This window comes from Pseudoliparis swirei, chromosome 12 (genome assembly GCF_029220125.1).
Source record: "Pseudoliparis swirei isolate HS2019 ecotype Mariana Trench chromosome 12, NWPU_hadal_v1, whole genome shotgun sequence".
In the NCBI taxonomy this organism is placed as follows: domain Eukaryota; kingdom Metazoa; phylum Chordata; class Actinopteri; order Perciformes; family Liparidae; genus Pseudoliparis; species Pseudoliparis swirei.
In genome coordinates, this window is record NC_079399.1 from 10,308,736 (window position 1) to 10,325,641 (window position 16,906).

General features: G+C 43.7%; 1 protein-coding gene across 4 annotated transcripts in view; it reads right to left on the reverse strand.

The window, feature by feature from the left end:
* Positions 1 to 16,906, reverse strand: part of utrn (utrophin) — a 166,980-nt gene that overhangs the window by 132,161 nt on the left and 17,913 nt on the right. For all 4 annotated transcript variants that reach the window (XM_056428728.1, XM_056428725.1, XM_056428726.1 and 1 more), the window contains exons 5-21: positions 15,716 to 15,793; positions 14,063 to 14,155; positions 13,264 to 13,436; positions 12,057 to 12,172; positions 11,269 to 11,435; positions 7,597 to 7,827; positions 6,185 to 6,366; positions 4,874 to 5,024; positions 4,532 to 4,651; positions 4,138 to 4,239; positions 3,603 to 3,710; positions 3,318 to 3,497; positions 2,518 to 2,666; positions 2,292 to 2,415; positions 2,112 to 2,199; positions 1,255 to 1,499; positions 758 to 926 (exon numbers count right to left, since the gene is read on the reverse strand). In XM_056428728.1, coding sequence (XP_056284703.1) covers positions 758 to 926; positions 1,255 to 1,499; positions 2,112 to 2,199; positions 2,292 to 2,415; positions 2,518 to 2,666; positions 3,318 to 3,497; positions 3,603 to 3,710; positions 4,138 to 4,239; positions 4,532 to 4,651; positions 4,874 to 5,024; positions 6,185 to 6,366; positions 7,597 to 7,827; positions 11,269 to 11,435; positions 12,057 to 12,172; positions 13,264 to 13,436; positions 14,063 to 14,155; positions 15,716 to 15,793 — 2,476 coding nt within the window. The remainder of the gene's footprint in view (positions 1 to 757; positions 927 to 1,254; positions 1,500 to 2,111; positions 2,200 to 2,291; positions 2,416 to 2,517; positions 2,667 to 3,317; positions 3,498 to 3,602; positions 3,711 to 4,137; positions 4,240 to 4,531; positions 4,652 to 4,873; positions 5,025 to 6,184; positions 6,367 to 7,596; positions 7,828 to 11,268; positions 11,436 to 12,056; positions 12,173 to 13,263; positions 13,437 to 14,062; positions 14,156 to 15,715; positions 15,794 to 16,906) is intronic.

Here is a 16,906-nt window from a genome sequence, read left to right on the forward strand (position 1 = left end):
GCAGAGGTGGAGCGGAGCGTCACTGGGAGGGAACTAGAGAGAGGCACTGGTGGGAGGCAAACTGCCCTCAAGCAGAAACAAAATGGTTTTCCTTGGCCTTCATCCAAATCCTCTCAGTCATAAAAGCCAAGAAGGCACAGTATGAAACACACACACACACTCCCACTCTCCCCCACCCCCACAGACACACACACACACACACACACCTGTCATCTGGAGTGGAAAGGATCATTCAATCTCTATTTACAGACTAATTTTGTGCCAATAAGAGTTGATGTAAATTCCAGGGTTAAAAACAGTGACTGGTTTTTAGGACGGCTCCGAGTCCAAGTCACGCCCTCAGGTAGAGATGGGGCTGGCACAGAGCGAAGACCTTACACTCACGCTTTTGTGAGCTTTAGGAGGCCATATAAGGACATGACCCGTTACTTGTGGCTGTCCACAGATTTATATAAAAGCTGATGTCAAATGTTTCACAACCCCTATAGCACAGAGTTCTGCTGATCTGAGCTATCGCTCTTTTAGTCTCCCTATGAACCTGAAAGCTTTGAGCCAAGAGCAAGAAGAGAGGAAAGAGAAATGTGTCTTTGTTTTAGAGATGGCTTAAATCTCAAGTACCGCAGCTCTCTGAAATGGGAGGATGCCTCAAGGCTGTCGGGCTCTGTGAAAAGCTCATACGGTTAATACCGATAAACCTCCTGAGAGTTTCCTCTGCAGCCAGTTAAAAGATCAATATGATGTAGTTTAGCAGAAGTACCTTTGTTGACCTCTTGCTCTCTGCTCTGTAGCCGCTGCAGTGTGGAGGCGTGGTGAGCCGAGACCACCACCATGTTGTCTTTCAGAGAGGGCAGGGCGCCCAGTGGCCCCGCCTCTGCAGAAAGACGCTCCAAGCGGGGACTCGCGGCCGTGACCTGGAGGAGCCGGGACTGAAGAACACAAGAGGAAGACGCAAGTTCATTCATTTATAAGAGCAGAATTGTTCAAGGAGAATTCAGTTGGGAGATGGATGCTGTCAACTCCACACAGCAGGAAGGGTTTTATCTTAATCTGTACATATTTTACTGACTTTGTAAAACATATGAGGCATTTGATCTGTGAAAGAGTTTCATCTCTGACGTGAAAATGGAAAACGTTGATGAAATAACAGCACGAGCTGGATGTAAGAGGACTGAGGAAAGGTTTAGAGGGGAAATGAAAGATGAATCTCACACCAAAGAGCTCAGGGTGGATGTGGACGGGGACGATGACTCTTACCCGACATTCTCCACTGAGGCTTCGGAGCTCAGCCTCGTCACACTTTTCGACAGCCGCAGTGGAGTCCAGCCACCGATCCGGTTCCTCGAGGGCTCGGTCCAGGTCTGCCAGCTCTGCAGACACCGCCTTGACACGGCTTTGAGTGTGAACCCGCTCGCGGGCTGCGTGCAGCTCCCTCGCACACACATCCCACTCAGTTTGGGTCAGGTCTATGTCGGCCCTCGCGGAGTCCACACACACACCCTCTACAGGGAGATAGAACCCAACAGAGATGAAGGCCAACTTCAAATGTACTAAACACACAATTAAGTAGACTTTAAGTGGGTTTACACATCTGTCACAGTCTGTGTTGGGAGTTTTCGGTGTGAGAAGAGTGTACGAAAAATTGGAAAACAGACAGTCAGGATGAGAGAACAGCAGATATGAGGCAAGAGATTACGTTCAGTTTAATGGAAAATGTTATGTTGAACAAACATAGTCCCACTTAGCAATGCTAATCCACCGCCTCCAGAGCAGTGTCAACATAGAAAAGAGTGCCTCTTCATGTCACTGAGCAGTTATATGAAGTCTGCAACCCACCAGGCTGACAGATTTTACTACTCTGTCCACAAACAAACACACATGCAGAGTCCGGACATTGAAAACTGAAAAAAAAACGTATGCTTGTAATTACCCACAAAAATACCAACCAGCTGTGGGAAAGTATTTAAATCTTATAAGAAAAACACAATTTGGGAAATTAAAGATTTCCCACGAGTCGGGAGCATCTGTGAACTTGGATGGGTTTGTGTCACATTGTTTTGGTATTCTGTGTATCGCATTGAACCAATTCAGTGTCAGGGAACAAGGAATCGTACCTCTCTCCAGCTGGTCCATCAACACCCGTCCCTCCTGGATCACTTGACTAACTGCAACTTCCTTTGCAGTGAAGTCCAACTCTAAACCCTGCAGTGATTGGTCAACACATATTTACATTGTGACTTTAGTGCTCTGACTTTAGGTTGGAATTGTTTGTTTTGAAGGCGTATCAACTTCACCTTCAGTGTCTCCTGCGGGTCTGGTGTGGTCGGCGTAGCGTCAGGGTGTGTGGAGGCCAGAGTCTGAGTGGACGTCTTCCATGTTTTGATCCAGCTCAGGACCTCAGAGAGCTTCATTTCAAACCTGCAGAACCCAGAACACAATGTGGTTTGAATTCTGACACTTTATAATGGCAAATGCGGTAAAAGTGTGTAAAACATGTCCCAGAACAGTCCCAGTTCTTACAATTGTCTGACTTCTGCATCTGTCTCCACCAGTCGTTTCTTAGGTGGAGCAGGTGGGGCCAACTCCTGGTCAGCACTTATAGTAACTGCATCCACGACGACCTGCTCTTCCACCTGAGTCATCCCAGCATCCGTCACGGCTTCCATCACCTGAGCAGAGAGATGGAGCGACCGTGAGAATGGGACGGAAATCAGCAAAGAAAAAACTAAACAAGCTGGAACAAATTGAGAAGGATTCACATTGCAACTTGACTTGAAACTTATTCGATATACTCAACAACATATTTAGCACTCTTGAATCTTGTTCCGGATAAGGTCAAATGTTACACCCGTAACAGTGTTTTGGTTATCCCGAGTATTTAAATAACAATAGAAAAGATGGAAGATTTGTATGTTATCGTTTTCCCGTGAACTTCCACCCATCTTACTTCCCCTTATTGTTTTTTATTCCGAGACCACAGGAAAGACTAAATCAACACAATCACACTGCCCACGCAGCGCGAGTCTCTTTTTACAAAGTAGGTTTGGTTATCTTTGGTATGAAGCTCCAGTTACAGATACAACTTTTTTCAAGGCAAGCTTTGTTCTAGTTCATCTTCTTCCAAAGCGATAGCTTCCCCAACACTGACCGCTACATGTTTAAATTAATCTAGCAGCTGTGTGCTTTATGCTTTAAATTGCCTCAGTGAGTATCCGTGTAGCTCTACTAGCTCAGGTGCAGGAAGAAGAATAAAGTTACTTGCGAATACAGGATGAAAAGTACACACACACACACACACAGAGAGAGACAGAGACACACACCTGGAAGGAGCAGTCCTCCAGTTTCTGCACTAGGTTGTCCCATCGATGTGCCAGCTCCTCGGTGTTCGTCTCGATCTCGGCTCCCGCCTCAGGGCTCTGCAGTAGCGATATCACATCCTGTCCTGCATCAGAGAGCTGGTCGAGGGTCCTCCTCTTCTTTTCCATATCGTCCTTTAAAATCTACAGAATTGAATCACAAACAATCAATGGCAACGCTGAACATAGAACTGGTTAAAGTACTGGCGGCAGCAGCAGGGTGACTGCAAAGCTCGGCAGACGACTTACTGCTAATCGCCGCACATTGGTATTCATTTCACTTGGGTCCTTAAAGTTGCTGGTCTGTACTTCACTCAAGGCCTCCTCTTGTTCTGCCAGCCACGCGAGAAACAAACTCTACAGAAGAGGTGAGAAAATAATATGCACTTTAAATACAATGCAAATATGACAAAGAGAGAGTGTTGGTGTTTTGGAGCCGTGTTAATGTTTAGACCATTTTGAAGAACAATTTAGCAATCATGGGAAAAAAAACTAAATTCAAGAACTGAAACATTTGTAACTCAAACACCAGAACATGAACATGAAGTGATTACACTCAAAATAGTGGATCTGAAACACTGAAAGGACTTTACAGAGCAGTTTTGAAGATTCAACTAACGTATTCTACAACACAGTGCAGGAGAGATCGCTGTGTTCCATTATCTTTGATTATTTAATGAGAATAAAGGAAAAGAACACCGTGTGCACTTTTGAGCTCGTGTGTGTTTGTGTGGGTTTGTGTGTGTTTGTGTCAGCAGTATGGAGAACGTGCTGCATGTCCAACCTGGTCTGAGAGAAGCTGCTGCCACACCATGAAGACTTCCTGCAGCTTGTGCCACCTCTCCTCGGTCCAGCGACACACAGCCGCCCAGCGCTCACCCAACGACTGGAACGCAGGATGAAGAGGAACATTAAAACAAACATGGATGCTTTAGAAACACAATGTACAGGAGAAGGAACAAGTTGAATACATAGGATTTATTTTTATTATACATCAATTTGTTGATTATTTTCTCGATTATAGGGTAACAGGTCTTGATTAAGAAGGTAGCAGAAGGGAAAGCATGTTTAGAACAATTGACAATGTTATTTTTCCTGATGTTGTGTTATAAGGTCGGCACAATGTATTAGACTCTCCTCCTTCAGCTGACAAATTCACAAACACATGGGTAACTCACTTGTAGTTGCTCCTCCAGGGCAGCGGTGGCACTCTCACCACTGTTCTCATCGACCACCACCACCATGTGCGTCAGAGAGTTGACCTTCACCTGCTCCGCCTCCAGGTCGTTCTGAAGCTCCTGAACAGAAACGCAAATAGCTAATTCAGCATGGTCGCACATTACCCATTAACAGAGCCGGCCGAGAAGCCACTGAGTGAATCACTCCTGGAACTTCAGGACCACGCATGTGACCAAGTGGTGACAAGACTGTTTCAGTGAGACTGAATTATTTGTATGTTCTACCTCATTGAATAGATTTAGGCTTTCACAGAAAACATTTGAATGGGAAACCATATTTACTTTGTGCTGTTCTATCTGTTCTTTGTAGAGCTCCAGATCTTTAGCCCCTGGTTCTGTCTCTATCTTTTTGATTCGCTCTTCTGTTCGCGACAGCCAATCAGAAAGCTGCTGTAACTGCTGCTGCTGAAGATCCATCAGGACTTCATGGAGCCTGGAGAGGAAGGGAGGGAGGGAGAAATAACATGAAAGCTATCTGTTTAATAATCTTTACGATAAAACTGACTAATCAGCTGCCTCACAGTAGCACAATCACTACAATAAGGGACAATGCTGTATCGAGACTTCACGGCCAATGAGTCGTGGCATGCACAAGCACATATACTTTATATCAGGGTCAACAAATGCTCTGTTTCTAATCCTTGATAACATAGATTAAGCGTTAGACTTGTTAGGCCTTGGAGGGCTCAAGGTTTATCAAGCGTCACCTTCCCTCCGTTTGAGGCCTTGCACATTCTTCACAAGAAAAACACAAACGTATGAGGTCAACAGTGATACGGAGAGAAAATGACGTCTGCTCGGCAATTTGTGGCTCGTGATGTGAAGGGACTGCACACTGCACTGTAAATTAGTTTTTTTTTGTTGCAACCTTTTTAAATTATAGTACAATTCTCGGTTAACTGTTTTTTTAAGGCTATCTGAATACCATGTTGGGGCTTTGAATACGGAGGTGACAAATATTTTAGAAAATTCAACAAATATGGGGCGCAACGATGACAACACAGGCTGTCATACTTTCCTTAAACTTGTAGTCATTATTTACTTTCTTGTGTACTTTACTTTGCTATTATTGTCTAATGAGGACGACAATTGGACTTTAAGGATTTTCCATTTTATTGAAACCAAAATGTGCAAAAATCACGTCAAATAAATTAAAACAAAGCATTAAAAGGCTTATAAAAAAATGAATTCATAAATATAATGCGGCCTATGGTAAAATAGAAAATAAAAGACCTGGCTTTGAAGTGACTGTCTATTGAACTCTTCAGTGCCCTGGAGAGCACAGACGTCAACACACAACAAACAACTATTTGTCTGAGATAACTCTGAATAATTAGTGTTGATTTGTTATAAATAATGTGGGATTACTCTTCTTTAATTCATGGGCTATTTTAGATTTTTTTGGGTAGCATACATAATAATATTTGTTTTCTTCTGACTGAAATAACATTGCAGCTGTCCGTACTTCAAGCATTCCGATCAACCTTACAGGTTTTGACAGAATAAACTAAAATCATGTAATATTTTCAATGAACAGCAGCTATTGCAACACCTCGATAGGACTGAAGTAGGTGTACATGTATGCGTATTAACCTGGCCTGGCGGTCCATGCTGGCCACTCGGAGGTTCTCCCAGCGGGAGTTGAGGAGGCACATCTGCTCTCGGATTTCCTCTTCCTCCTCATCTGTCAGATTGCCCTGAGCAATCAGTTGGTTACCCGCTTGGAGAACATTACCCACACTGCTCTGGTGCGCCGTCAACTCCATCATGAACACCTTTTACGAGAGGAGAGGTAAAAGAGTGACGGTAAAAAACATGTTTTACAATTTGAAACGTTGGTCTTGCAGCAGAAACAAAACAGCCATTGCACCTCCATCTGTACGTGCACTACGTAGAATAACATTCCCTTAGCATGACTCAGATTCAGCCTGACATGGAGACCGAACATTGCTTCTATAATCTGAGACAGCATGTCGGCACTTGGCATCCAAATACTAAAACCTGGAAGTGTTTCACTTCCACCCCTTTCCCTCTGGCGTCACGAGGTAGAACACTTAATAATGGCCTGCAGACGCGCAGGGCATCACCTCTGCACTCTTGCATTAACGAGGGTTGCTGTGGCAACAGTTAAACAGGCCTGTGAGCACAAACTGAAGAGCAGAGTCTGTCAAGCAGCCAAACGAGGCCAATTACAAAACAAAAGGAGGAGGAGAGATGCTTCAAGAAGGAAAGCAAGAGCAACTTTTAAGGAGTGAAGTTGCTTCTCAACTCCTTGGAGGAGATTTTGTGCTGGTAATTGTTGTGAGCAATATGAAGCCCAATGAATGGAGTTATTGTCAGTTTTCCATGAGCTCTCTGGATGAGTAAGCATGTCCGACTGCACCTCTGAGCACATTGTTTTTGATGAGGCTTTGCTGGAGAAGTTGGAGTAAGTATGTGAACAACGAGGCCGAAACAAACTGGAGTGATTTGTTTAAGACCTCCTCAAAAGCTGTTAAAGAGGCTTTGGGTCTTGTTGCTCAGTCGCACTACCAGCTTTCAGCTTTGACCTGGATTCCAGTTATCAAACTTCACAAATATTCACATGTCAGCCAATGGAATGCGGCCAAAGCCCCTTTACACACACGCACGGACACAAACCACGCTGCTACGCCTTCTCAAGCAAGCTCTGTGCCAGGGCTCCATGGGGTGCTGTGCGCCGCTGTTCACAGCAGAAGTCTTGGCATTCCCAACATGTACGGAGCATGTACAGTTGGTTGTGGGAGGGCTTTATCTCTGGGATACTATATCTAGGCTCAGCCATGGAGAATAAAAATTGAGCATCTAGCTTTTGAGATTTAGACAGTTCTGGACTTTTCATATATTAACCTTTGAGAAGCGCCACACAATGTGTCACTTTGTCATTTTCAGTGTGAGAGGTGTTATTTATTGATTTAGTTATGTTGATGATCCTGAGCTCATGTTTACATCTTTGCAAGCCCTCAGCCAGTCTGCAGGTCTCCTACCTCGTGCGTGTGAAACTGCTCTTTGACTTCTTCCACATCGTCCGACACCTCATCCTGGATATGTAGGGCATCCTCGGCCGACAGCAGCCAGGTGAGGACCTCCTCCAGCGTGGTCTGGTAGATGTCCAGGTCCACTTCCAGCAGGCTGCCCTCCGTCGGCCCCTCTGTCTCCGTCAGGCTGCTGGGGGTCTCTGGCCGGGGGCTGCTGCCTGCTTTCTCCATCTGCACATTCTGTAAGACAAGAGGAGGGAATGAGGACCCTGGCTGACTTACATCTTGGGTTATCATTACTGTGATAATAGGAAAGGTATAATAGTAAAAGTAATTAATTTACAAGGTAAAAACATCCATTTGTCTTTTCATTTGGTTTTAATCTGAGCTGAGATTAGTTGGAACAGACATGGCCAAACATCTAGGAGGGGCCAGTGTTGCTCTGGAGCACGCAGAGCAACACTGGCCTGCTGGTTTGAGGAAACAACATGATAACTGCAGGCCGATTCTAGGATTCTAGAAGGAGCCTTTTGAACGCTGGGCAGGGCAATTCTCATCCTAGGAATAGCAGCAGGTTTATCCTGGGTAAAGTTGAGTGTACAGTCAGATATGAATGGTGAAGGAGAAATGGCTTGAATTGCTTTAAGGACGAGAGGGAAAGCATGTTTGACAACTTTGTTGTGTAAAGACAGCAGTCACGTCAGTGCCGTGTTCCTGAATAAATTTATAAATCTAACACCATAAAATAGAGGCAGTGCATAGATATCTTTAACATAATCTCACTAAACCAAAAAAATAACTTAATTTTCTGAAGGAAAGTAGGAAAAAGTTCAACAGAGCTGAACAAATATGTCTGGAGCTGAAATAAACGAGAGATAAAATCAAAGATGACAGAAATACTCATGGTTTGTGTGGTGCAGTAATAAGTAAAATGGACCTTTATTTTCCAGGATGAAATTACACAACAAAGTCATGTGTCTGTGTCGCAAACTCAGAAAAAGGTCACCTGCTGAAAATCTTTGATGACCTTTTGGACACTTTGGTGAAAGTAAAACAAATATTGAACAACATTATGTTTGACATGGAGGCTGGCAAAGACAAGGTAACAACGACGTAGGGAAAGGGAGGGAGGAGAGAGGGAGAGAGAGGAGAGAGGAGGGACAGAGAGAGAGTGAGATAGAGAGAGAGAGAGAGAGAGAGAAGACTGCAGCCTTGCTCGATTTATAACTGGCTCAACAGAACGCTTGATTATCACCAGATGATGCATTCATCAGATTTGCCGTTGAGGTTCTGGAACATGAATTGCATCATCATGCATACGTAAATCCGTGATATTCCAACCTTGATGGTAAGGCAAAAAACTTTGCTTAGATCTCAAGCTGTCAATATTGAAAAACAATCATTATCTAAAATTGCCGTTAAGAACGCCACGACAATAGCATGACCCAGTAGCATGAAGTTCCAATATCGAGAGGGAACTAAACACAATTATCAGAAATAAAGAGCCGGACATTTTTCCTCCACTCTCTCACTACCAGCAGCATTACACATCACTTCCTATGGAGAGAGGAACTTCGCCAGGAAAGCAAATCCCTTTTGGACCAATCAGGACATTATTTAAAAAATCTTTTCCAGCACTCGTTCCAGGACGTGTGAGGTATGCGCCCATGAGCAATAAAAACGTAAGAGGTTGTTTCTGACTTCTGCCTAAAACCCCTCTGAAACACCCCCACCAGGGGTGTGTACATACAGGGCTGCAGTTTGATCTGCTGTCGTTACTAATCACAAGTTAGTCAAACAGCGGGAAAGTCCAACTGAACTAAGGTGTCGGAATAAGACTCTGAAAGGCTCACAGATGTTAAAACATGAAACAGTATCGGTGTGTGCATGTAAAGTCTCCTGCCCACCAGCACACAGGCATCTGTAATGCTCAAACAACCTTCCCCGTCACCTCTCTGCACACACTCCCATTCTCACCAATGTAATCCCTCATTTCCTTCCAGCCCTTTACAGCTCGGTCTGGTGGCTAATGTCAGAGGGGTGAGTCATGGCTCCGCTCCCTATTTGCCTCTCCGCCTACTGTGCTTTTCATGAGCAGCGCTGGAGAGAATGAAGGAGTTGGCTTCTTCAGGCTGGGAGTGGCTCACACAATGAGACACTTCACGATATTCCTTACGCTTGCACATAACGGCGTCGGTGGCCTTCAAACTGAATGTTATCAGAAGCGCAACATGGCAGCAAAGGTTGAAGCCGTTATGGGTTCAATTATTTATTTTTGCCCCTTCAGCTTTTCAGTTGTTGAAGCTGACATTAAGGGGCTGAACTATCATCTCTTCGTTCATTGGAAGAGATAACGGGTTGTTCCCACGGGGACCGACAAGGGGGGTTCAGACCGGCAGCCACTGGGGAGCACTGTGTCACTCTTCAAATAACTGAACCATGTGGATAAAAGAGATAGATTACTATTTTGTTTATTTCTTAAGGGGTGTATTGATACATCGCATTATCATAAACAGGATGGGGCGAGACATCCACCATGCTTTTCACACAATTGTACGTCCTATGAACTAAATAGTTACATTCTAGTATAGGACAATATATTTGCAGGAAATCGTATACTCCATGTTGGCATTTGCAGAACATAAATCCAAATATTCAAGTCAAATAAAGTCTTGGAAGGGTGACGGATGATCGACTGTTTGCTAACGCATGATAGTGAGGTTAGCCCAGCTCATATGAAACCGAGCTAGCCACAATCGTTATGTCACGAAGGAGAACGTCTCATTGACGTTTTTAAAATAAGCTCTTAATATTCAATAAAATAATCCTCACAAATTAACTGTTATGATTTCTTAAAGGCATAAATGCAATCATCAGAAGTAAAAAGACGTACGGAGATAATAAACTGTACCGTGGTCTTATGACTTCACGTCACCACCCCTAAATTAAAGGCGGACTAGTGTTCGACGTAATGACCTTCAGTAACCTCCTTTAGCCACTAACCTAGGTTTGTGTTTCCACAATCAGTTCTGAACGGCTGTTTTTGATTCTAGTTATACATTCCCAAAGTTTGGACTCAATGTGCGGTTTGTCTACATTGCCGGTTACCAGCTGTGGGTGTTTAGGGTTTACACATAAAAGAGCACCTGGGATTCCTTGAAGAAACAGATGTCTCCATGGACACCATGGCGGTTTAAAAGTTTGTGAGAATAGTACAGTCAGGGTTCTTACACATTTTGATCAATGGATTTCCATGACTTTTCTATGACTTTTCCATGACTTCAAACCAAATTTCCATGACCAAACTGAAATCTCGGTATAAACATGAACAATTTTGAAAATTGTGCGTATTGAGAGCGTATGCCGGCGTATATTTTGAGCGTCTTTCTTTAAAAAACATACTAATTTTTTCAAATTCGGCGTAAATAAACATGTGATAACAAATTTCCATGACTTTTCCAAAACTTTTATGATTTACGGTTTTTCCATGAGTTTTCCAAGCCTGGAAATTACCATTTTAAAATGCCATGACTTTTCCAGGTTTTCCATGACCGTACGAACCCTGACAGTGACTTTCACCTTAGTGTGGACTTTACCCCACAATCGTTGTTGGTGGTATATGCAAGATATTGTACCCTTCTGTATCATATCAGTACCAGCATACTTTGTGGTGTGTTTTACCTGAGCCCTGAAGTCTGGACCTGCGCCCTCAGGCTCCACTTTGTATTTGCGTGGGAGGGTCTCCACTTCTCTGATAGCCTCCATGCTCACGTCTTTGGGCAGCACGGCGAACAGCGATGTCACGTACATGATGATGGACTTCTTATCCGGTAACTGCACCGCCACATCTGAGAGAGAGCGGGCGAGGTGGCGGGAGGGAGGTGGATGTGGGGGCAGAACAAAAATATCAGAGATAGAAATTAAGCTCAGGAGAAGCAGGAGGAGGAGCAGAGCAGGGGATAGAGGTGAACAGTGCGTGTGGAGAAAAGCAGCATGGTGCAGTTAAGGGTGACAGGAGGAGATGACATGGGAAGGAAGGGGAGAGGGGAGAGAAAAGGGCAGGTTGAGGCAAGTCGGACAAATTAAACAAGGCTTTGACACAGGTCAGGTGTGACTGCCATCGGTCATGACATAACAAGAAGGCTCTGAACATAGACGGCTCGAGTACATCTTCAGCTGCTCCTTGAACTGTTCAAAACATTCTGCACAGCCCAAAGACACCTCCAAGGTATTTGCTCCACCGTGAGCTTATCCAACAGCTGGCAGGACATGAAGGCAGGCTCCATGAACACAGGCCATGTGTTCCACAGCCAACCAATCTTTAAAAAGGTAGCCCCTTAGGTGCCTTTGCTTTTGTAAACATTTTTTTACAATTTCTAAAAGAATCTTTCTGCTGTTATTCTTGTCCAAATAATTACAGTGGGTGTGCAATGTGGTGCCGTGTTTGAAGCCGCTGGATCAGGCCGTACCTTCGGCGTCCAGGAGCCGCTCAATAGCCAGCTGGTCTTTGGCTACGGTGAAGGCATGGTCCAGTCTCTCCACAGCGCTCAGCCCGACGACCTGATCCCAGCTGAACGCATTTGGCCTGAAGACACAGGAGAACAGCGGCGATGAGAGCAGCAACATGGAGACTTTAACATTTAAAATGTCCAAAGTGAAGGAGACACTCTCAGATAATAAACACAAACATCAAATCCGCATTGCTGGTGCTGTTGGAGGGAAGGGAAATCACTCTACCTGAGCTGAATGCATCTCATTCGTGGGTTTTTGAAGAACACAGCTTCTGTTTTATGCTCACTCGTGTAATGAATGTGTATACCAAAAACTGCATAATTCAGAGGGTGGCGGTTTCTAGATAATGTTTGGACAAAGAAATGACCTGAGCATTTGAAACATATAATCTGTTCTCCGTACAGAACAGACTCTTCCCTTAGTTGTACAGGAGGGACTTGTGTTGAGGCCAGTTGGGTGTGGAATGTGTGTGTTCAGTTATCCACCTAAACCCTGGCCCAGGTCTAAACCAACACTGGCCTTTCTCACAGCTCACAGGCCTGTGGGTGTGTGTGTGTGTGTGTGTGTGTGTGTGTGTGTGTGTGTGTGTGTGACTAGTAAAGACAAGGGGTTTGAGAAAACGGGGAAAACCGCCTTAATGCTTCTCCCGCTCCCTTTCTTTTCACACAGCAGCTTACACACATACACCAAGCGTGTGTAAACAGCCGCATGGCAGGCGTAAACAGAGCAAGTCAAGCGGTGTACACACACCCGGCAGGCGCTGACCTGTCAACCTGACCTCCTGCCACTTAGCATGGGTAATAATGTGCGCGCACACACACACACATGCACACACGCCATTCAAACTCCAGGAATTGGTATTTGAAGCTGTTGGTCTGGTTTTCAGATGATTTACATTCAGTCAGAGGACGTATGTGAAATATGCAAAGACTTTAAGTGGAAGATTCCCTGAACAGCAACAGATATCCCAACATGGCACATAAGAAGGTACGGAAGAAGTGTTGCCAGATGTTAATGCAATTTGGACTAAATGTACCGAGATACAGGGACATGAATGAAGACAGAGGACGTTGTCCATTTCATCAGATCACTGCAAGAACATGTTTGTGAAAATGACCCCATGTTGCACACCAGCAACCTCCATGATCTAAGATCTCTCCTCACCTGAAGTGATGTAGGATGCTGTTGAGAGCCAGGCCGTCAGCCCAGCTGGTGGTGAAGTTCAGCACATTGACTCCTGGGTAAGAGCGGGTGCACTGACGGACCCAACTCAGGAGGATCTTCTCACTGTTGGTCTGCTGCAGGTTGGACATGATATCCTTCATGATATCTTTCACCTACACAAACATGGAAAAACAAAGACACGGGTGAAAACAAGCAGATGTTGTTTTTTTGCTGATATGGAAAGTGATAATTGTTCGAATGATCATTTTACTAATCAGGGGACGATGGCAGATTAGAGCATCATGTGACTAGCTTAGATTATTCAAATGTGTCAGTAATTATATCACGATTTAAACTGTGGTTTTATGAAATAATGTTTGCTTAAAATGATGCATACAGTTACATTAGTGATATTATTATTTACTACGAATGAAAACCTATTATTGAAAACTTATTCATACAATATATAATAATGTATAATAATATATAAAATGACACTTTTAATAAAACTTTTTGATCAGCAGTTGTCCTTCAAATGTTCGACCTGCTGACGAAGCAGTGGATGATAAGCATGTTTAAATGCGTGTACACATCATTAGTGATTTTCCATCATCTGTATTTTTAATTCCTCTGGGTGATGAATCGTGAGTTCACGGTCAGAGAAAAGTGTGTGTGTGTGTGTGTGTGTGTGTGTGTGTGTGTGTGTGTGTGTGTGTGTGTGTGTGTGTGTGTGTGTGTGTGTGTGTGTGTGTGTGTGTGTGTGTGTGTGGAAAGAAAGGAACGGCACATGTGTGCTCACCTGCCAGTGGAGGATAATACTCCAGATGAGGCCCAGAGTCAGCTTGCGGTTCCCATCCACAATATCTGTCCCTCCTATATTTACCAGATCAACCTGTGAGAAATGACAGACGATGAGAACGAGGCTCAATGGAAATAAATAACTAATTATGCAGGCAATGGCACAAAGTTGGGTACTAATTGTAAAGTTATTATGATATAAAGTATTCCTGTTTTGAGCAGATTAGTTGAAAAGCCAATCCAGCTGCACACATTAGAAAATCTTTTATTTGCTGTCATGGTAAAATATTTTTAAAATGAAGCTGGTGATAGCGTGAACCCTTACAGTAAAACACAAAGTAACATCTGAATGTCTCAATCAAGTGGTGTTCTTACTTTTGGTTTGAATATTCATGTCCACAAAGAAAATATCTGATCTATGCATATTCACCTAAAAGTGGATTTTACGACCCTAATTACACCTTCCAATGGTGCCTATAGAGCGTGTCTGCAGCCTTGTCAGACACCAATCACATGAGGAGAGTCCAAGTGAGGACTGATTACATATAAATATTGAAGAGAGGATCAAGGCACAGAGTGGAACATGAGGTCAAGTGTCTGGTCAAACTAAACATTGACCTTGTCTACGGCAGAGTTGACCTCTGACCCTTCGTCCCAATGAGCTCCATCCTCCACACTATCCCTGCTCTTTCGTTCTGCGCTACACATACAGATCGTTACACTTCTGCGTGGGTAAATGTTTCTTTGCCCAACTTCTAAACTAGGACATATTGTCCTGTGGACTTGTATTTTCCCAAAAGTTTGAATAAAGCAAGTCAAATCAGCCAGCAACACTCTATCACACAACTTTAACCTCTCGTCATTTGACGGCCATAAGGGAGGGAATGACTACAATAACACTCCAGTTCCCCACACCTCCAGTTCTTTAGATGCAGCTCTAGAAACATGTTACATGTGCAGAGTAACATTTTTCAACAAATAGAAAATCAAGGAGAACAAAGTACATGTCAGCAATAAATGTGGTTTCTATACTATAAATAAGTGTTTTTATAATATCTATTTATTTCCAAAAAGCTTCCAAGGCTTTGTTTAATTTTCTGCTCGCATTAGACTTGAAAGGCTCGTGGAAACTCTGGTCTTCACTGCCAGCTGACGAGTATCTGGCTCCTGAAGGAGAGAAACCAGCAGGGGTTGCATGCTATCTCCGGCCTCTGTGACTTCCCATGAGCATTCCCATTATCTCCCAATGCTAAGGTCACGGCATTAAGAGCAACCAATGTACACAGAGAGGAGGAGGAGGAGGGATGAGGGAGCGAAGGGGCGATGCAAAAAGAAAAAGAAAAAACTCAGTGTCACCTCAATGACACATTCAAACCGGACGGAAATGTACAAATCTATGACGGAGTGTGACAATGTCAAAAGTACCACAGCTAAAGCATTTGTGGATTTTCCCTTCAGCAAAACAGTAGCAGGTATGTGTACAGTTCATTATAGTTCATTATTTATGGCTGTGCTATGCTAAAACAAAACCCTGCAGACTCTTTGCGCTCAATAGCATCTGGTGAAGAACCACTGACGTACGAGATGTGGCTAAAATCATCCGTCAACAGCTGCTGACGACACAAAAAGACTGCAGAAAACACCAGATACTCACATTATTTTGATGCAGGACTTGAAGAACTTTGTTGACGTTGTTGAGCGCGTGTACTCTGGTTGAGCCTCTCTCTTTGGTCTGAGGAACAGGAAACACAACGCGGATCAGCTGACGGCACGCTCAGTGTTATCATGAGCCTGCAGGAATCTTGGGCAGTTTATTTAACTCATCAGAGATACACGGAGCAGTTCCGTGAAAAAATTGAGTCTGTGACACATTTATTCATTTATTTATTCACACTCGTGAAAAAATGTGAGGTATTGCTACACCGAGAAAAGGAATGCCATCACTCAGCAGAGTGTTTCTCTCCATACGTTAATCACACCCATTACCCTATCAGCAGTGTCCACAGGCCGACTTATGGAAAGAATGGCAGCATGAATAGCTGCCAACTGCAAATCCTTTTTAAGTCTCCACATAACTCAATCACTCATTTGCACCCCATTATAGAATTAGTATTCTGGCATCAGAGCGATAGTGTGTGCACATGTATGTGCCTGTATGGATGGCATGGAGGCAGTTGGCACTTGGTGTGGCTGCAGGTGCTAGAAAGCAGATATGCTGTTGAACACCGAGGTGCCACTGCTAGAAAGGGAACAAGAAAACTGCATGGTAGGTCACTGAAGATACACATAGAGACGGACACTGACTTTTTTATATTTTATTCTGTTTCTTTACAAACTCTTTTTTAAGATAGTGTTTGTTAGAGTACAATATTAATTTAACCCCGTTTTCTTCTGTTGAGCAAAATCTTTGGTGAGATGAACTGAAATGGCTTGCTGAAAATAACTAACAAGCCGAAAATATGACAATCAAAAACAATACATCTATCGTTGATGAAATGGGGGGAAAGTAGATCGTCTTAAATTAACAGTTTCTATTCAAGCATCCAAACTATATCTGCTGAGATCCTCTGTGAGGCTCTAATGTTTGCATTAGATTTAACGTTGGGCTAAAGTATTTGCTTGTACTGTCCTGAGTGGCTGCAGCAGTCACGTTACAGCGACTAAACACTGCTCTCCTGTAATTCCATTGCATTGCATTTAATGGTGATACAACCCTGGCCGAGCCCCCCAAAAGAACTTTGAAAAAGTATTAAAGAAGTCAACCAATACGAGTTAAGCAAAAGAAATATCAGGAATTTTAGGGTCAAATGACAACTTTCTTTATATTTTGTTGCCTACTGTGTGA